The 21927-nt window shown below is 38.5% G+C and overlaps 2 protein-coding genes across 6 annotated transcripts in view; one reads left to right on the top strand and one right to left on the bottom strand.

Moving 5' to 3' along the window:
- The first annotated feature begins 202 nt into the window (after positions 1-202).
- gal3st2 (galactose-3-O-sulfotransferase 2) lies at positions 203-10728 on the top strand. Its single transcript, XM_039598248.1, has 3 exons — positions 203-293; positions 6819-7431; positions 8821-10728. Exons 2-3 carry the CDS (start codon positions 6847-6849, stop codon positions 9649-9651), a joined length of 1416 nt encoding a protein of 471 aa, XP_039454182.1. The 5' UTR covers positions 203-293; positions 6819-6846; the 3' UTR covers positions 9652-10728.
- A 7946-nt stretch (positions 10729-18674) lies between these two features.
- The window catches only part of fat3a (FAT atypical cadherin 3a), a 215487-nt gene continuing 212234 nt past the window's right edge, over positions 18675-21927 (bottom strand). For all 5 annotated transcript variants that reach the window (XM_039622588.1, XM_039622586.1, XM_039622587.1 and 2 more), the window contains one exon: positions 18675-20803. In XM_039622588.1, coding sequence (XP_039478522.1) covers positions 20181-20803 — 623 coding nt within the window. In that variant the 3' untranslated portion in view covers positions 18675-20180. The remainder of the gene's footprint in view (positions 20804-21927) is intronic.

The following is a 21927-nucleotide window of genomic DNA, read 5'->3' as shown; positions in this document are numbered from 1 at the left end:
GTTTTACTCAGAGGCAGTTTAAGCACTTGGAGGTGTCTGTGGCAATGTGTCACTTAGTTTTCTCTCATAACCCAGTCTCAACACAATGTGGCAACAGTCACTTAATCAATTTAAAAATCATTACTACGTGTGTGTGTGTGTGTGTGTGTGTGTGTGTGTGTGTGTGTGTGTGTGTTTTGCAGGTTTGTGAAGAGGAAGAGATGCCTGCACAGCAGGCATCACTCTCTGTGGATACTGTTCATTTTGCTGGGAGTCTGTATTGCCATTCAGACCTTTGTCACCAATCAGGCCAGGTAAAGTCCTACTCTTAACATCAATTTTCTCAAACCAAGTGGACTTTGTTATCGTTAATCTTTTTTGGGACAATTCTTGCTAAATCTAGCATTGGTGAAAGATAACTCATATGACAATTATAAACTTTAAAATATATAATATGGTACATAATATAATACATAAAAAAAATACAACATTAAAGTTAATTTATTGAACTTAAAGTTATCAGTGAACCATGTTCTGAGTCCTGTTTCTCAGTAACTTCATCCTACATCCTCCTGTAGGCTCAGAGCTCTGCCAATAGTTCAGTAAAGAGAGATTATTAGAAAGAATAAACATGATTTATAGATGAACGGAATATAGATAGGTGTTTGGTGGTTTGATGGCCCTTCTCGGCCGAACGGAACCCCAGCTGTGAAAGGGATTAGAGCAGGACTCCCCGGAGCCTAGATGCTTGAGTGATGAGAGATTGAGCTGGGGAGGAGATGGGTTGCACAAAGGCCTTTGCAAAGGAGAATGACAGATGCACAGTGAGACTTAATCTTGTAAGACCCAACCCAAAAAATAGCCAGAAAATTCAGATTTTTTAGAACTGAGATGTTTATTAACCCTTATAGCCAAATCCACATGTTGTGTATGATATATTTTTATTATATATTTATAATATTTATTATTATATTTTTTTTTTAGTACTGTCAAAATTAACGTGTTAACGCAAATTAATCCACCATCACTGTCAACGCGATTAAAATTTTTAACACAATTAACACTTCTGGAGTGCAAAATGACTCAAAATCCCTGAAATGTGTCCGTGAACGCATTTGTCCAAGTAGAGTTACCTTTGCACATGTGCAAATGGGCAGTAGATCTGGTAGTGACAGGCAGCTGACAGGCATCAACTCAATATGGAAGATGATAAACGCGCATTGACCCCCTCGATGGGAAATTTGAGAATTAAAAAAATAACAAGACGGAACAGATGCATCCATCGGAGTATGAATGTGTGTGTGAATGTTAGTTAGAAAGCACTAAGAAAATGTGCGTGTGTGGGTGTGAATGGGTGAATGCACAAGTTGTGTAAAGCGCTTTAAATGCTCAGAAGAGTAGAAAAGTGCTATCCATTTACCATACATTAGTCAGGGATGCTGCTAGGACTTTGGCTAACGCATCACCCAGCTTGCGACAAACCACTCATGGAGCATTGGGGGCTCACTAAGTTTACCTCAGAAATATTGACTGACACAATTGCCAAGTCGATTGCAACAAACGGCAGACCTATTAATATCGTTGAGAATACGCGCTTTGAATAGCTTTGGTTCCTTGTTTCAAGGACTTGAAGTGCCTCCCCAATAGTGACAGAGAGAGTGGATAAATGTTTACCGAGTTTTTTGTTAACATGAATGTTCAAGATGTTCAATAAACATGTTAAGTATGCGTATATTTTACCTTTTTTCTTGAGTCTGTTTGTTCATGCAAAATGAAATGCGAATAATATAGAATAAAAATGAATGATATTTAATCGTGATTAATCAAAATGAATCCACTGTAACCCTGTGATGAGTCTGATTAAACATTTTAATTGTTTAAAAGCACTAATATATATATTAGTGTATACTTACCTATTAGTATATAGGTTTTTTAAAAAGTTGTATTTCATAGGAGAGAACCTGTGCTAAAAGATTGAAGAAAACTATTCAAATTCTCTTTAAGCATACATTCTTTGTGTTTATTCTGCATTAACTTCATTATATTGCATAAATGTTAGTAACAAGCTTAAATATAAAGTTGAAAAAATGTAAGTGCAACCAGGCTATTGATCAAGTAGTTACGATTAATCGTGATTAATTATAGAAAATTGTAAAATTAATTAGTTAATTTCATTTAGATTTAGAGTTTTTTGTATCACATTTGACACATTGGGCGTTTTTGGCAAGTTTTTGTTAACAACAATGGTAATTTTACACAAAAAAAGACTTTTGTCCATAACTTTTTGAAATTATGGCAAATATTGATCATGTTGATGAGGTAGAGGTCTGGATAATAAGTCTAAACTAATTGTTAATGGTGCATAAGGTATACTTGGTCATCTAAAAAAAGAAGTAATGATAATATTGTGAATTTTTCAAAACTTTTATTCATTATAATCTTTTCTAAGCAAAATATCCATGCATCCAACCATCTGCTACTTATCTGGATTCAGCTTGTGGGAGCAGAAGTCTGAGCAGAGAAGTCCAGGCTTCCCTCACACCATCCACTTCCATCTCATCCAGGGGAGAAGTCTTTCCCATGCCAGCCAAAAGATATAATCTCTCCTGCAAGTCCTGAGTGGGGTTGCTCCCGGTATGACATGCCTGAGACACCTTCCCTCAGAGGTATCCTAGTCAGATGCCCAAACAACATCAACAGGATCCTTTTGATGTGGCAGACCAGTGGCTCTACTCCTTCACTCTCAAATGGCTGAGCTCCATGCCCTATTGTACAAGTGTGTGTGAGCGCACTTGTGTTCATAAGGTTTCTCCATTTAAGTATCTAACAGACATTCAGAGGCCCCCCAGACCAGGAGGACCACTGCAGCGGCACCCACCTAGAACTGAGGTGAGGAGAGCCCTGGACGGGGGTCACTCAGCCGCCATGGTGCAGAAGCCACAGGGGGCCGCAGCAGTGCCCAGCAGGCTCAGTGCTTAAGGCACTGCATGTGGGAGGAGGAAAGCAATTAGGCACCCCTGTTCCCCAAAATCCACCAAGGGCAGGTGGCTGGGTCCATACAGCAGCACTACCGAGCCTGCTCAGGGTGGCCCACCTTACCCCACTATAGCATCCCCAACATTCAGTCAACTTTGAGACTACATCAGACAATAGACACCCAAGTTGTCCACCACCACCACCTACAGAGTGGACTCTGTGACCTGCAAAAGATGCAGGTCACATCTTTTGCAGATCACAGAGTGGACTCTGTGACCTGCAAAAGATGCAGGTCACATCTTTTGCAGATATGACCTGCAAAAGATGGTAACAACCACCCAAGCAGCTAAAGAGGCCCCTAGTTCTAACAATGCACCAAAGGTCCTCGTGACAGGGCCAGGCCCCCTGCACCAGGAATGACCACCACGCATACACCCACTGACAACCCTGGCGACACACCAATCAGGACCTAAGCCCCCCAGGCCCAGTCAGAACCCCAGCCTGGAGGCCAAGCACTCCCAGAACCCAAGTCCCCAAGCCCATGCAAGACCCACCCAGGAGCAGCACGGTTACCAGGCCAGTAACTTGCATGGGATTAGAAGCTCCCATCATGTCATCATGTCACTGAGGAGCTGATATTAATGCTTTTAAATCATACTTGTCATTTGATGTTTGATCGAATGGATCTCAGAAATCTCTATATTATTGCATAGGGTCTGTTCTACGTCTTGCCGGATCTTATCTAAGAAGGTATGTTTTAACCATCCTGAGATGTATTGTGGCTACAATACATCTCAGGATGGTTAAAACATGTTGGCTAAGAAGTAGCAGTGAAAGTTAATATGGAGGGATTTATCTTTCCAAAGGAAATTCCATAAATTCCAGCGGTCTTAACCAGTCAGGTGATAGTTTACTTGGGATCACTGAGAATAAATAATTGATTCCTGGCAAGACCATCATTTTTATTGAAGCAATCCCTGTGATATGGGTGATATGGGTAAAGACTTCCATCTAGCCAGATTGTCTCAAACTTTCTTTAAAAGTCGGATGTGGTTTAATTTAGCTAAATCTGCAAATTTAGGAGAAACATTAATACCTAAATATTTAATATTTCCAGATTGCAGTGGGATATAAGAAGAATTATGGAAGGAGCAATTCACTGGAAGAATTGTAGATTTAACCAGTTTATTGAATAATCTGAAGCTCTTGACAAAGAGTTTATTAATGTAATTATCTCAGAGAAAGTGGTTTGTGAATGCTGGAGAAAAGGCAACACATCATCCGTATAAAGATTGATTTTAAGTTCTACATTCTTGCATTTTATGCCCTTTATCGCTATAGCCTGCCTAATTGTTGCTGCTAGTGGTTCAATAAAAATTGGAAGCAGTGAAAGGAGAGTGGGCAGGTCTGGTGCCCCTCTGGAGACAGAAGCTGGAAGGTGTTTGGTCATTTGTCCTGGCACATGCTGTTGGGGAATTATATAAGATTTTTAACCAGTTTGTGAAAGAGTGTCCAAAACCAAATTTGTGTAAAGTTGTATATAAAAACTTCTAGTTAACTCTATCAAATGCTTTTTCAGCATCAAGAGACAATATTGTAGTTTCAGTGTTTTTACTGCATGAATAGTATAGTAAATTGCCGAGAAACTGATCAATGCCATTGTAACAATACCACAGCAGACCCAATGACAGTTTCATGCTTTTCAGCATCTCTTTATTAACTCACACGGTTGCTGTTACAAACGCTCTACAGCTGTTTGACTGGTGGGTGGCTCGCAGGACCCCACCATGCGTTGGCCTCTGGTGGAGATGGGGCAGGTCCAGGAGACGTACTGATCTCTGGCGTGGACGCTGCTGGACCGGCCTACATGGCAATCTCCGGCTCCATCTACGCAGGGCTCTCCCTCGCGCTGTCTGCCGGTTCTGGCCAAGCAGGTTCCTGGCGCGATTACATTTATTCTGTCACTAAAACTCAAAGGATATGTATTCCATCTATCAAGTTTTTTTTGTATGTCTGAGTCGATTGGATCATTTTTTTTTGTTGTTGTTATTTTTATACCAAAATATTTCAGGGAGTTTGCATTCCAATTTATTTTCAATTCTTGGAGCTTTTGGTCTGGGTTACAATTGAATACAAGAACTTGAGTCTTTTTAAGGTTTATCTTGTAACTTGAGTATTTTCCAAATGTGTTTAATGCTTGCCTTAATTTAAAAAAAGGAATTAACTGGGTCTACTAAATATATCATCATATCGTCTGCAAATAAACAAATAGTGTGTACTTGGTTATTGATTTTGATCCCTGTTAACGAGTTATCTTGCTTAATCATCTGAGCAAGTGGTTTAATATATAGAGCAAACAATGTGGGACTAAAGCAACAGACCTGCCTAGTTCCCTTCTCTAGATCAAATCTTTCTCTCACAGCTGTTAACTTTAATTCTGGCTGTTGTTTTGCTCTAGAGAAACTTAATACATTGAATTGATTTTGTTTTAAACCCAAATTTATCTGTGTAGTAAAAACCATTTCAGGTGACTACACCATGAAGCTTATAGGGAGAAGGCCAAGGGTTTGCAACTCTGTCAATAAAGCAAAGGGTGGCTACTTTCAGGAATCTAAAATAAAAGACATATTTAGAGTTATTTATCAAGTTTTTCTTTGCAACATAATTCCACACATCTTGCTTCATATATTTGATCAATAGAAAGTAGTAAAAATAAAGAAAAAACATTAAATGAGAAGGTTTGAAGGAGAGGTAGAAGCAGGGGAACACACACACCTGAACTGATGGGGCCTTCCCATAATCCACTAACTTTTTCTTCTTCAGTCACCTTTTCTTCAGTAACCACACTATACACTACTCTGCATTTAATTATTAATTATTATTAATCTTAGACTCTCTTCCACAGCATGTCTTTTTCCCGTCTTCCTCCCCCCACCCCCAACCAGTCGCAGCAGATGGCTGCCACTCTCTGAGCCTTGTTCTGCTAGAGGTTTCTTCCTGTTAAAAGGGAGTTTTTCCTTCCGATTGTCGCCAAAGTAATTGTCCATAGGGATTCATCTGATTGTTGGGCTTTTCTCTGTATCTCTGGATCCTTTACCTTACAATATAAAGCACCTTGAGTTGTCGGTTGTTGTGATTTGGCACTATATAAATTGAACTGATTTGATGAATAAACAAAAACAACAAAAAACTAGAATACTAGAATGATACTCCTCCCTCTTCCCCCAACACAGATTCAGCTTATCTGGTAGCAGCTTCTCCCATCTGTTTCTTTGTCACACCTGCATTTTTCCATTCCTTTCTTTTTTGGTCTTTTGCTTAGCCTTTTTCATACCTACATTCACCCGTTCACCACAATATTTAGTTATTTATCAATTCTTTCTACATAATTCCATATATCTTGCTTAATATGTTTGATGTCTTCAGTATGTATCTACAATGTAGAAAGTAATAAAAAAAATTAAAGAAAAACCATTTGATACACACACACACACACACACACACACACAATATAATTTATAATATTACAATATTGACATTTCTTGATTACTTGTATTCTGAAGTGTGTACATGTATTCTGCAGTGTTTTGTGCATGTTCATAAACTAATTGCTTTCAAGGGATAACTGGCTGAATATACCTGTAGTGTCACATTGTGAGGTACTGATTACCTTTCACATGATGTTTTCTGCATATAGAAAGTCACATCCTCACCTTTGTTTAAACAAAATTGAAATGTTTATTGAAATGGCACAGTAAAGGACCTCCAGTGCATTAAAATGTGATGTCAAAAGTTCCCGACCTAGCACCAACAATATAAAATTTGGAAGTGAGGTTTTTTATTTTGTTTTTGACTTTTTCCAGGAATGGCAAGCTAGTACAACTCCAGCAGATGAAGTTTCCTATCAAGAAAGAAAAAGATTTTCCTCACATAAGACCTGAAGACACAATATCACAAGAAATGGAACAAACTGCAAATGGTAATGAGCGGCATGAAAAGCCTTCATATTCTTTAATCAGCAGGCTGGCAAGCTCTCAACTGGAGGTGAGAAAAGTTATACTGGGCAAGCTGCTTCTACCCAAAGACAGAAACAAACCAAACATAGACCTTCCATCTTCTCTGGTTTCCCATAGTACCCGGAAAGACTTAAATCTAGGCACAGAAAAAACATTCACCCGCTCTCCCGCTCCTTCTAGTTTTTTGAATACTCAGAACAGTACTCACACTCAAGCAACCTGCCATCCAAAGTCTCACATCGTTTTCCTCAAGACACACAAGACAGCAAGCAGCACTATCTTAAACATCCTGTATCGCTATGGGGAAAGCAGAAACTTGACCTTTGCCCTTCCTCTAAACAAACAGAGCCAGTTATTTTATCCATTTTTCTTTGTTCCACATTTTGTTGAAGGAGTCAGCAGCAGAAGTGTGAAAGAGTTCCACATCATGTGCAACCACATGAGGTTTAAAAAATCTGAGGTGAGTTTCATCAAAAAATGTATGTTGTTCCATGGTTGCCATGTCTGTTTAACACTGTTAAACAGACATGACAGACAAGGCCTAATGAAATATTATCTAATGTACAAATTATCTAAACTATAGAGCAGGATTTATTCTTATACAGGTACCTTAAAGGTTAACCCTGGGTTTGTGTACTACAAAGAAAATTCTCACAAGGGTATATTGTGAGAATATGGTTTGCAGTATGAGTAACATGGTTACTCATACTGCAAACCATTTACCAGAGATCAGCAGGTGTGCACAATGTGTAGGATAACATAAAACATTATTTACCATCATATCATGAGATGTCCCAGTTACCATGTTACTGTGCTACATGCGTGTATGTGTGCATCGCTTCTTAGTTTTTGCAACGTTTAGACATTAATCTAGCACAGTGATATTTGCATTTGTTACAGATTCACTAGAGAGAAGTGATTTAAAAAAAAATCAAGACTGTATCTATGAATCTATGATCTAGGCTTGTGTTTCTGAGATGATTAAAATTTGTTGTGGTCCTTATAGGACAGGCACTACAAACCCGTGATTTTATAGACTATTATGCATTAAACATCTGCAGCATTGACACTACTCCATATAGCAGTGATGGGGAAGATTTTTCTGCAGAATAAATACTTTTATCATTACTATACAGTTACATGTGTAGAGAGGAGTCTCATAGTATCTTATGAAACACCTCTTTTCATAAGAGAGGGGTTTCTCTTATGAAGAGGTGTTTCTCCCATTGCTTTTGCAAAATAGTTCTAATAAAAATCCTTCACCAGTCACAATTTTACACATTTTTAAAAATAATTTTGCAGGCAGGAAGGATTTCAGAATGGTATGCTTTAATCTGGTCTAGTTTATCTTATTCAAGACTAATAAATATGTATTTTTTTTTTCATTTTCTTTTATTTTTTAAGGGGTGGGAGTCTTAAACTTCTTACCTTTCTGTAAAAGTCATCAAATATCACTGCAGATTTCTTTCCTTTTTGGCATTGTGTGAAAACACATCTCAATGCTCGAAACCAAAATGTCTCCTTTAATAGAGGTTGTGACACTTGTTAATGATCATTTAATCAGTCCTTTTGATTAGCAGCACCTGGCTGAAACTTACCCTCTAAATTCCCAAGAAAGCAGTAAAGGTGTATTATTTTTTCACAAACTGCATTTTGTTATTGAAATAAGGACATGGTATAATGTGACATATTTTTAAATTCATCTGAAGTTGGTTTTTTTTATCTGATTTTATGACTTGCTAAGGATGACAAGAATAAACATATATAGCACCTGGATAATATAGTGATAACACTACTGGTCTTCAGAACAACAGGTGTCTGACTATGTAATTTACTATGTATTTCCCAGGTGGCAAAAGTGATGCCTCAGGATACCTTTTACTTTTCCATCTTGAGACATCCTGTGGCTATGATGGAATCCATCTTTAGTTATTATAAGAGCATCCCAGCCTTTCGTAAGACATTTAGCCTGGAGGACTTCTTAGACAACAGCTGGAGAAACTATAGTGCATCAGTGGCCAACAACCACTACGCTCACAATATTCTGGCTTTTGACTTTGGCTTTAAGAATAATATTGCAGTTGGCACTGGAGACTTTGAGGAGAGAACCACTGTGGCTATTCAAACTATAGAACAGGACTTTAATCTTATACTAATTTCTGAATACTTTGATGAGTCCATGGTCTTGCTCAAGTACTCCCTCTGCTGGTCCTTGGAAGATATGGTTTCCTTTCGGCTCAATAGTCGCAGTGAACAAACTCGGCATTCACTTTCACCGAACACTGCAGAGAAAATCAAGATGTGGAATGCTTTAGACTGGAGGATTTACCTGCACTTTAACACAACCTTCTGGCACAAAGTGGATAGTCTAGTTGGACGACAGAAGATGGAGAGGGAAGTAGCTCAGCTGAGAAAGCTACAAGTCAAGCTTGCAAACACTTGCCTGACAGATAGGGGTGCGGTTGACCCATCACTGGTAAAAGATGCTAGGCTGAAGCCTTTTCAGTATGGAACAGCTGTCATTCAGGGCTATAACCTAAACCCAAACTTAGATATACAAACCAAAACAAAATGTCAGAGACTTATCTTACCAGAACTGCAGTACACACACCATCTGTACACCAAGCAGTTCCCAAAGGAAGCTGCTAAGCATAAACAGGCAACTAAGATTGTTAAATAAGAGCGTCATCACCTAAAGAAAACTGCTATGATGGCTAAGCACCAGGAATGGGAAGACCTGAGCAGCCTGACCTTAAGAAGTAAACTATCAAGTCTCAAAAACCAATGGGGTTCCACAAGTTCTCTGTTAACAAAAACAGAAGCTAACAATAAAACAAGAATACCATGAGTAATACTTGTGACTAATAATCACAGGATATGTGATATGCTTAAGAAGTATATGTAGGTAGGGTATTAACAATTTTTTTTGTTTTTTTTTCTTTTCTTTTTTCTTCTTATTTTAGTAGCCACACCAGTGGTTAAGTTGAAAATATGAAAGCTTTTCAAGGTTTTGAGAAAGGCTGTTTGGCAGCGGGAATATCATATCACTTTGGTGAATAACTAAAAAAGACCATTCTTATGATCTTTTCATAAGAATGATCACATATCAATAGATATTTGAAGCTAATTTAATCATTTTCTTTTCTCATATAATATTGTTAGGTCTTGGATGTTAGAAGACAGTCAAGAGTAAAGTATTTTTGACGAATTAACTTTTGATTGTTTTCTTGCTTGTACGCTGTTTGTTTGCTCATCTTTACAGATCTTTGAAGTACATGGCAGTGGACTGAATTTTGGACTGTTTTTGATTCCCTGTGTTGTTTTAAGTGCTGCAGATAGCAACGTGACTTGAACTTGACTTGAACATGCTAGTTCAAGTCAAGTTGCTTTTTACTGTCATTTGAGCCACAGTAATACACCTTGAAATAAAGCAATGTTCTTCCAGGACACATTGGTCCTGGAAGAACATTAGTAAACATTAGACATTAGAAAAAGTGCATTGCATTAAAATATCAAATTACACAAAGAATAAAATATACATATATAAAATGGAATGTATTAATCTGTGTGTGTGTGTGTGTGTGTGTGTGTGTGTGTGTGTGTGTGTGTGTGTGTGTGTGTGTGTGTGTGACTTGACTTGACTCAACTCGATTTCCATTACAGTTGTGTATGTACATTTGCAAGTGGTCATTAAAGTAATGTGGCCAAATGTACTGTGACATCATTTATATGCGCTCCACCTGGACTACAAACAGTGTGGGCAGAGTAGCTTCTGAGTCACCTGACGGTTTGGCAGAAGCTCTTCGAGGCAGACCAAAAGTCTTTTTCCATGGCCTCTCCGAACTCCTTCCACATCTAAGTTTTTGCTTCAGCCACTGGCCAAGCTGCGTTCCACTTGGCCTCTGGGTACCTATTAGCTGCCTCCGAAGTCCAACAGGCTAACCAAGCCCAATAGGACTCCTTCTTCAGCCTGATGGCTCCCTTCACCTCCGATGTCCACTGTCTGGTTCGGGGGTTACCACCACGACAGGTACCAACCACACTGTGACCTCAGCTTAGTACACCAGCTTCAGCGATGGATGTAATGAACATGTTCCATTCCAACTCAGTGTCCTCAGTCTCACTTAACATGCTGTTGAAGCTCTGCCAAAGGTGGGAGTTGAAGACCTCACAGACCGGGGCCTCTGCCAGGCTTTCCCAGCGCATCCTCACTATAAGTTTGGGTATGGCAGGTCTGTCAGCATCCTCTCCCATCACCAGAACCAATTCACCACCAGGTGGTGATCAGTTCACAGCTCACAGAGTGTCATACAGATGCAGATCTGATGATTCGAATAAACTCAATCATTGATCTGTGGAGTAGGGTGTCCTGGTGCCACATACACTTATGGACACCTTTGTTTGAACATGGTGTTTGTTATGGACAAACTGTGGTTTGCACCGAAGTCCAGTGACAGAATACCACTTGGGTTTAGATCCAATTTAGCTTTTGCTTTCAATCACACCCCTCCAGGTCTCACTGTCATTGCTCACATTAGTGTTGAAGCACCCCACCTGGGAACTCCAAAAAGGTAAGGTACTCTAAACTGTCGTTTGGCACATAGGCACAGGCACCTTCCCCAGGCCTGGCTCCAGAGCAGGCCCTGGTAACCCTATCCCAGGGAGGGTGAACTGTTCCCTAGATTTTTCACCCATAGGGGTCTCATGGATTGCTCTTTGTCTTTTCCCTCAGTCAGGACCAATTTGCCATGGGAGACCCAGAGTGAATCCTCTTCTCCTAACAAAAAAAGGATTTTTGACAGGTAGCACAATGTTCTCTTTCTAAAGTAAATTAATCAAGGACCTTTTTATGGAAACTACCTGAGTTACAGTTCTGGTGTGGTGCCAAGAGTGATTGTCTGCCTGTGTTTAAGCTGTTAAACATGACTTTTTGCTCTTTAATCTGTCAAACATATCCCAAAGATGAAGCTTATATGCAAGTGCAATAAGGAAGATTGGTAATCACTCACCTGGATGTTTTCCTGCATGCTTTACTGCTAGTCTACCACAGTCTGTTCATTTAATAATGCTGTTCTTATAAGTACAGTTTCATTGACCATTATCCTGTACAGAACCTGTGGTATCAAGGAAGCCATTGTACATATACCAGTACACATTCGGTAGCATTCTGTAGCATTCACATTCTGGGGTGGTCGTTCCAGTGATAGAGCAGGGCAGGGTTCGATTCCTGTCTGCTCAAGGCTACATGAAAACAGTTCTTGTAAATTGTTGGCATGGAGTGTTCAGAAACACTTAGAGCATAGGGGAAAAAGCACTAAGAGAAATTCTCTGCAAATGATCCACGGTAATTATTAAAGAGGAAGCTTGATTCTAGGTTCAGCCCATTTTCATAACAAGTGATATTCGTTAATGAGAGACCGTATTTTTTCATGGTGGAGAATTGTGCACTGCGAGAGACCCTGCTTATGGAGTTCAACAACCTGACCAGGTTTAAAAAAGGGAAAGTTTTTTTGCCTTTGCTATCACAACATCATTACAGTGTGACTACCTGACTTAAAATGATAATGAATCCACATTTTTGCACAGATTTGGCCTTTTGAAGGGATGTGGTCCTAAACTTTTGATCAGTTGTAAAACAGCCTGTTTCAGTTTAAGCATTGTTTTTAATAAATTGCATGCTCAAAAAATGTTTTGTCTGACTCCCATTGCTTCTTTTTGCATGTTGAAGCTCTACTTGAAAGCCAAATATGATTTTTTTTGTGGTCTTAAACTTTTGACTGGGACTGTACATTGAATATACACTATTGGTCAAAAGCTTTAGAACACCCAATTCTTCCGGTTTTTTATTGAAATTTATGCAGTTTAATGTGTCATTGCACCCTGATGAGTCAAACGTTTAGAATACATTTTGGTCTATAAATTTATGATTCCATGATTTCTCAACTCCAATTGCTTATTTGTACTATCCTTTCATTTCAAATTAGCCACCTTTGGGAGATATAACAGCTGAACACACCCATGGCATTCTTTCTACAACAGAAATCAAATATTCTTCAGAAAGTTCTTCCCATATCTGTTGCAGAAGTTTCCATAAATGTTCTGCACTTGCTTTGCTTTTCCTCTTCTGTCCTGTTCCCAAACCAGCTTGATGGGGTTTAAGTCTGGAGACTGTGCTGATCACTCTATGTTTTCAAGCTTACCATCTTGTTCTTTTTTCCTGAGGTAGTTCTGGCATAGGTTGGACTTATGTTTTGGGTGATTATCTTGTTGTAAGATGGACCCCTAATTAGGCGCATACCAGAGCGTATTGCATGGCGCTGTGGTAGCTGTTTTGGTTCAGGGTGGACCCTGAAACCAGCAAAACAGCCCCAGACCATCACACTTCCTCCTCCATGTTTGACATGCCACACACTGTGGAACTATCCTTTCACCTATTCACGAGTACAAATACCCTGTGTGATGAACCGAAGATTTAAAATTTTGATTCAGCAGCCCATAACACCTTCTTCCAGTCTTCATGGCCCAGGCAAGCTTCTTTGTCTTATTCTGTCTCATTCTGACAACTTTACAGTGGCTTTTTCTTGCTTCAACTCATCTTGCTCCAAAACCGCTTTAAATTGTTAACCCATTTTGTGTTCCCTGAAGAAAATCTCTTTGTATAATTCTGAAATGTACATTATTTTAAAGTTTTGAGTAACCTTGCTTTTCTTTTCTTTTTTTTAACCTCTGGCAGTTCACCACTGCAATAAATAACTCGAAAAAAATGCACGTGTTCTAAAACTTTTGACCGGTAGTGTATATGTGTTTACTTCAGATGGTACTGATGAATTATATAGTTATGTTAAAAAACAGACTACAGATGACAGAATACTAAATCAGAATAGGCATTTGGTTAAGCACCATATTTATAAGATTCTAGTGTTGAGTATAGTAACCTCACTTTTATCTCAATTTAGAAGCAGAAAATTATAGGTCATCCAGATCTTTTTGTCTTTAAGACATTCCTGCAGTTCAACTAATCAGTGTGTTCTATTTGGCTTCATGGATAGATAAAGTTGGGTATCATCTGCCTAGCAGTGAAAATGTATCCTATCCCTTCTAAACATATTGCATAGGGGAAGCATGTATAACGTAAACAGAACTGGTCCAAGCACATAACAAAATTTGGTCTTGGCATGGGACCAATCAACCATTTGTAAGACTGAGGTACATAATTTCATGCCATTCTCAAGAATTTTACCATGGATTTTGTTATTCTCCTGCAGTTCATTCTTATAATTATCATAATTAATTCAATTTCAATTCAATTCAATTTTATTTATATAGCACCAAATCACAACAACAGTTGCCTCAAGGTGCTTTATATTGTACAGTAGATTCTACAATAATAGATATAGAGAAAAACCCAACAATCATATGACCCCCTATGAGCAAGCACTTTGGCGACAGTGGGAAGGAAAAACTCCCTTTTAACAGGAAGAAACCTCTGGCAGAACCAGGCTCAGGGAGGGGCGGCCATCTGCTGCAACCGGTTGGGGTGAGAAAAGGAAGACAGGATGAAAGACATGCTGTGGAAGAAAGACAGAGATTAATATCAGGTACAAGTCAATGCAGAGAAGTCTATTAACACATCATGGGAGTCCCCCGGCAGCCTACGTCTATTGCAGCATAACTAAGGGAGGATTCAGGGTCACCTGGTCCAGCCCTAACTATATGCTTTAGCAAAAAGGAAAGTTTTAAGCCTAATCTTAAAAGCAGAGTTAGTGAAATACTCTAGGAACAACAAGCAAGCATGCAGTGCAAGAGTGAAGTGCTCTAATAGGGTGATATGGTACTACAAGGTCATTAAGATAAGATGGGGCCTGATTATTTAAGACCTTGTGTGTGAGGAGCAGGATTTTGAATTCAATTCTGGATTTAACAGGAAGCCAATGAAGGGAAGCCAATACAGGAGAAATATGCTCTCTCTTTCTAGTCTTGAAGGCTTTTCAGGGAGTTTTTAGGACTTCCTGATAATAATGAATTACAGTAGTCCAGCCTAGAAGTAATAAATGCATGAACTAGTTTTTCAGCGTCACTCTGAGACAGGATATTTCTAATTTTAGAGATGTTGCGCAAATGGAAGAAAGCAGTCCTACATATTTGTTTAATATGTGCATTGAAGGACATATCCTGGTAAAAAATGACTAATACTGTCCAAAATGTATTAAATTTGATTTTGCATTCACGTGGACCTTAAAAGTAGTGGTTAAAGAGTAAAAATAGCACTGACCACGCAATCAGTGGCAGATGTGCAATTGAGTTAATTGAAATTTTAAACTCTCCACATCCATCCAAATAGCACATGAAAAACACAAAGGCAGTTCATCTAGGCAGAATTTCATCTAGCTCTGTACACTGTACAAATTTCAAAACAAATTTGCATTTTTACAAAGGAAAAGAGCTGCCTGCTTTACAGGATCAGACACACAATAGTACAGTACACTGGTGAAATGAAGCAGCCAAATATTTTTGAGGCTATAGTTAACCTGGATAAGAATTTAATTTGTCTCTTTAGATGTGGTGAAGATGCTACAAAATAACACTTGCAATGCCTTAAAACATGTCTACTCCTTGAAGTTTGTATATAGGTACTCTCAAAAAAATTAAACAGATTAAACAAATGAAGAGGAAAACAGGTAAAGGTGAACATAAATTTCAGACTCACAGTATAATGCCAGTTGCATTGTTCAGTTCAATTTTTTAAAGGTTTTAACTAGACAGATTATGTCTTTTTTTATAGTAAAATTTCAGCATATGGCACTGCATTTAAAAACTATTTAGAAACTATCATACAGGAAAATGCAAGACTAGATCAAAAGGGCAAGATAACAATCCCACAAAGTAAAATGGCTTAAGATAAAGTGGCTGTAGTTGCCAGTATTGTTTCATCTTAACATTCTTAATTATCATCTTTTTTCATACTGATATCTCCAGCTAATGTCCGTGTCATCTTATTTTTACTAGATAATAATCTGCCATTATTTTTCAAGAATGTTGGAAGTACTACTAATAGACTGGCATTTATATGGCGCTTTTTTAGCCTTACTGACCACTCAGAGTGCTTTAGTCAATAAGCCACTTTTAAACATACATTCATGCTTTGCTTTATTATATATACTTCATTCTACATTGAATTTATTGGTTAAATTTGACACATATCTTCAGAAGGATTGCAGATTGACCAGTGTTTGTGAAATAAGAGAAAAAGATGGTTTTAGTCAAAGTCAAGTCAAAGTAAACTTTATTGTCTATTATTTATTATCTCTGCTATATACAGTTCAGTATATAGAGAGATGAGATGACGAGGCTCCAGTTCCATTCAGTGCAAAAGAACTTAGGGAAGCTTAGGGAGCTTAGGGAATCTTGTGTGAAACTTTACATGGGATGTCATATATACTTTTAATGGGACAATGGTGACCAATTTCAAGGGGGTCTGTGAGACTGCTGAGAGAAATTAATGTGTTGCCACCAAATTTGCCTAGGTTTTTGCAGAGACAGGCACCTGTTGAACTTTGAGGAATCCTGTGGAATCTCTGAACAGCAAAATAGGAGAACAGGTGTGATCAAAAAGCGCTGTGAAAAAGTATTTTTTCCCTTCTGATATTTTTTTTTGCATATTTGTCACATTTACATGTTTAAGATCCATCCATCCATCCCTCAGTGCTCTTCCGTATCAGGGTTCCAGTGGGGCTGGAGCCAATCCCAGCTACTAAATTTTAAATTTAGACAAAAATATAAATATAAACTAATACAAAATTAACTTTTTAAATGATGACTTTGAGAGAAAACGATATCCAAACTGACACAGCACTGTATGAAAAAGTTTACTTCTTTTTGAACCATTTATTAACTTTGACTAACCATATGAATTGGAAAGCTGAGTTCAGTTTCACTAGCCACGCCAAAGCCTGATTACTGCCAGACCTCTTGAATCAAGAACTCACTTAAATAGAACATGTCTGATAAAGTGAAGTAGGATAAATGGTATCATAAAGGAAAACATCATGCCAGAAAGAAGCTCTAGAATAGCTGAAAAACAAAGGCATTGACATCAGTCTGTAAAGGGTTACAAAGCGAATCACAGTGAGATTCATTATTAACAAATGGAGAAAACTTGGACTGATTTTGGTAGGCTGGCAAATTGTTGGAAGGTTCAGCACTCCGCCCAAGTGCACATCAACAATTCCTCCAGGTTGCAAAAGATCCCAGGCACCACTTGTCTAAGGTCAGAGTTCATGATTCAACAATAAGAAAGAGACTGGGCAAAAATGGAAGAGTTCCAAGAGAAAAAAGATTAAAAAAACAACAACAAGAACACAAAGACCTACCTCATCCTTAAAAAACAACAAAAAAACACCCCAATCAAGACATCATGAAAGGGGCTTTTTCAGAAGACTTTTACATAGAACTATACAATGCAGATAAGGAACAGAGGTCATATAGGTATGGACAATGACATGGACATGAGATTTTAAATATAGCAGCACACTGAATGGACTGGTTCTTACAAAGCGCTACTTGATCATTCAAAGCACTTTATACAACATGCCTCATTCACCCTTTCACACTCATTCATGCAGTGCACTTTTTTCTACACCTGGGAGCTTTCTATCACACACATTTACACTCCTTAACCCAGAGAACAACTTGGGATTCTGACAAATTCTTTTGAAAATCTAAAAAAAAAACCCATTCCATATTTGATAACGTAACTTATGGTGGATATTAACAGCCCAATTAAGTAAAACTAAGTAAACCACTTTCAGAAACATAGGGTTTCATCAGAACCACACTTGGGATTCTAAAAGAGATGAGTAAGAAAATGTATTTTTTGAGAAGCATTATAAAATGCTCTAGACAGACTCAGAGACTAGACTGTAGCTACACTTCAAATGTAGAAGACGACTAATCCTCCACACATGTGGGCATCCTGGTAAAATATTAAAGGATGTGTAGGACACATTATGGATGTGAGGTCTATTGTCATAACAAAGATCAATTTTTGCCTATACCAGGCGCTGTGGAGAGCATCCTCACACAGAACATGACAGCGTGGTTTGGGAACAGCTGTGTGAAGGACCAAAAAGCTCTCCAGAGAGTGATCCGTACAGCAGAACGCTGCTGCAGGATTGCTCTCCCCCCACTTCAGGACACCTACACCAGGAGATGCCGGACTAGAGCAACGCAGATACTGAAGGACCCGTCCCATCCTGGCAACAAACTGTTCCAACTTCTACAATCTGGTAGAAGGTTCCGCATCATCCGGGCAAGGACAGAGAGACTCAAGAAGAGCTTCTATCCTCAAGCCATCCAGACCCTAAACCAACCCCCCCCACACACACACACCGCCATCTCACATCATCTATAATTGACTGAGACTCTCCTCCAGACACTCAATTCCTTTAACTTTAAATATGTTTATAGTGTCCATTCTGTAAAATAGTCAGATGTCTATTCATATTAATGTACAGAATTCACCTGCTTGCTGCTTCTACTGCACATTCACTCAATGTATATACTATATATACATATATATAAATATTTATAATGTTATTCCTCTACCCCCCCATGTTTTTGCACATGTCGGGGAGTGTGTCAGGATACATTTCACTGTGTGTTATACTTGTATAACTATGCATGTGACAAATAAAGAACCTTGAACCTTGAACCATCAACATTGCGGCACCAAAACAGTTGTACAAAAAAACTAAACAAACAACAACAACAAACATAAGATATGATCAAGATATGGTGACAGTTTTAAGAAAAAAAAGAGAGAAAAAAAGAGTTGTGCAAAATTCCACAGACAATGTTCTTCAATTATTGAAAGTACCTAAATTGGCACAGGATGAGTTTGTTTCTTTAAGATATTTGATGAGGTTAAAAGTCAAAAGTTAATATTTTGTGTTTACTCAGGTTGCATTTGTTTTATTTTATATTTAATCTGAATGTACATCTTAGCATGAGAATAGAATGAGTTGCACACAAAATTAAAGAAAGCAGAGATGGGTGGAATATTTTTTCTCAGCACCTTTGAGCCAAACCAGTTCTAAAAATGTAGGAAAATATCCTTTTCTCACTTAAACGTATAAGTACCTCAAAATTGAACTGACCTGAAAGTACTTGAGGGAACCGAAGGCAGAGGTTACACAAATGTGAATAAAACTAATGAAATTATAAAACACAAGATGACCATAACTATGAACAGAGCACAATAGTCAGTGAAGGTGGTAGCATGTTATCCTTATAATAAAACAATACTGGGTGAAAATTAATATTTAATTTTTTTTTAAATATTAATCCCAGGATACCCAGTCTATTTAAAAATTGAACATAAATTCTTTATCTTATGTATGCATAACATTTTAATATCCATTTTTAGTACAATTTATTATAATAGAGTTTATCATACATTAACAACTACAGCAGCTTTTGGCATCCACACACAACAGAATTTTTAAAAAAAAGATGAAAAATTGAATTTTCAAGCTAAGGAAAGAGGAGGTTTGAAATGTAATTGTCTTTTAAAGATTTGGAGCAGGGAGCACATAGGTGAGATGTGGATGGGCACATTTTACATTGAAACAAAAATGGCTTTTAAAGTATGTTTTTATACTTTTCACCAGTGAGGTCAAAATACTTTACAGTCTGTACAGTTCAGCACAATACAAAGTTTACAAAGCATGGAGGAAAATTTTCATTTTTTTTATTTTTGTTTTTTTAAATAGAAAAAAAAATGTCCGATGGGCTTCTGTGAAGGACCAAAAAAACCATACAAATGTGGCACTTAAATCATTGTCCCTTTAGTTTTATTTAATTTGTTTTAAATCTGTCTACCACATCCATAATCATTCTTTCATTTTCACATTCTCTATCCCATTCTTTTCATATTCCAAGTAAATTCCTATTACAGTAGGAAAATCATTCCTAACTGGTCTACAAAGTGGGGTTAGAATTGACAATCCAGTTAATATTGTTATTCTGTTGGTCACAGTTCAGTGAGGTGAAATTAAAAAAAAAAAATTACTGTTAATTGTATATAGTTGTAGCAGTACCTAGTACTGCTGAAGAAGTTTACCTTGTCCAGTCATAACAGAATCCTTTGCATCTTCTATCTTCACAACTACTATGCTCCCACTGGCTGGTACTCTTGTACTGTATACCTAATCACACCTCAGTCTGTTGCTGTGAGTCCGTTATGATGGTCACCCCTCGATGAAGCTCATCCATACTGTCAAAGTCACTGCCATGTTCAGAGTCATCCAGCCCACAGGGGGTTGACATGTCTGAGGCCGATGATGCACCAACAGACAGTCGGATATTTCGGGACACAGAGTCATCAGTGTCCCCATTTCCTGGTGTTAGGCCACTCACTGAAGAGCTTAAAACTTCATTTGGTGCCTCCCCAGTTGGTATTTGGTGGGGAGGAAGGTACTGGCTAGGGTGGAAATATGGTCTGGCATGCTGATGTCTTGTGCTCAGTGTGCTCTCCTTGGAAAGTGGTTTATTGGTAGAAAATGGTGCATAAGGCTCAGTATAATCCTCACCTGTGGGCAGTGGAGGTGGCAGTTGGTCTTGATTCAAGAACTCTTCTTCGTGGGGAGGGAGATAGTCACTGTCGATGTCATAGCCCCCTAGATAGTAATCTGACTCCAGTTCTCGAGTACTTTCGCTAAGGCAAGGGGTCGAGCCTGCTACTTCGTTTCCATGACTTGCCTCGTAGCCTGGGACCTCTTCAATGTCTGAGAGCCTCGGGCTTGGCATCCAGTCTGATGTATCCCAGTGGTATGCTAGATGGTAGAAGGGGAAATGGTTAGCACCAATCTGAACTGTAAAAATGATAAAAATTCATTTTTTTAAAGAGCAAACACTCCAATGTGGAATTGGAGCATGGAAACATGCCTTCAGTAAGCCCCAGATGGACGTGGTAACATCAACACTACATGGAAGTGTTGCAATTCAGGAATAGGACAAGACATAGTCTATATAAAAAACCTGTTAGGTCTGGCATGCACTTTGCAGATTGGTGTTACAAATGTGACAGCATGCTCAGCTTCTTGAAGAATTGGCAGCACACAAGCCATGCACTCCTTCCCCCAAAGAAATAAATAAAATGACAAAACAGTAGAAATCCATTCAGTTCAGTTAGAGCATTATAACATATCTTGTAAATTATCTGCAAGGAAGTCATTTAAAAATCTCCTTGCCTCTCTATCCATGTATAATGAGACTAAGTATATTCCATGGAAATTTTTTAGTTTGGGAGATTTTCAGGACACATTTGGACAAACACAAACATACACACATTCTGATGGATGGAATTGGGGTTCAGTATCTTGCCCAAGATGTCTGTGGAGGTTCTCACTCATCCAGGTCATCGTAGTCAAAGGAGTTTGCAAAGAAAAGTGTCTGGACTTCTTTAAGTTGCTTGAAGACGTTTCACCTCTCATCCGAGAAGCTTCTTCAGGTCTAAGGTCAAATGGCCGAGAGTCCCAGATTTAAACCCACTGATACTCCCACTGGGTTTAAATCTGGGACTCTCGGCCATTTGACCTTAGAACTGAAGAAGTTTCTCGGATGAGAGGTGAAACGTCTTCAAGCAACTTAAAGAAGTCCAGACGCTTTTCTTTGCAAACTCCTTTGACTATCTTGCCCAAGGAAACTTTTACATGGAGGAGCTGAAGATTGAGCTGAATCAAACTATTAGTTAGTAGACAAGCTGCTCTAATTCCTAAGCCACAGCTTTGCACAAGGGGACACCATGGCTGCCCCAAATTTAATATGGAAAAAGTGAGTACATATCAAAATATCAACATTTGAGATTTATGGGGCAAATTACCGAAAAAAGATTATTCGCCACTACAGTATGTCATTAACCTGGTGCTCTCTGTCCCAGAACATATTAAGACCTATT

The sequence above is a fragment of the Oreochromis aureus genome, linkage group 14, assembly GCF_013358895.1.
Source record: "Oreochromis aureus strain Israel breed Guangdong linkage group 14, ZZ_aureus, whole genome shotgun sequence".
Lineage (NCBI taxonomy): Eukaryota > Metazoa > Chordata > Actinopteri > Cichliformes > Cichlidae > Oreochromis > Oreochromis aureus.
Note: the sequence above shows the minus strand (reverse complement) of the source record. Positions and strands in the feature narration are given on the sequence as shown.

Bases quoted from the DNA above. Each gene is read 5' to 3' on its own strand.
- gal3st2 (XM_039598248.1), top strand. From the start codon at position 6,847: ATGAAGTTTCCTATCAAGAAAGAAAAAGATTTTCCTCACATAAGACCT. The intron at 7,432-8,820 runs GTGAGTTTCATC...TGTATTTCCCAG, and splicing joins TGAGGTTTAAAAAATCTGAG to GTGGCAAAAGTGATGCCTCA.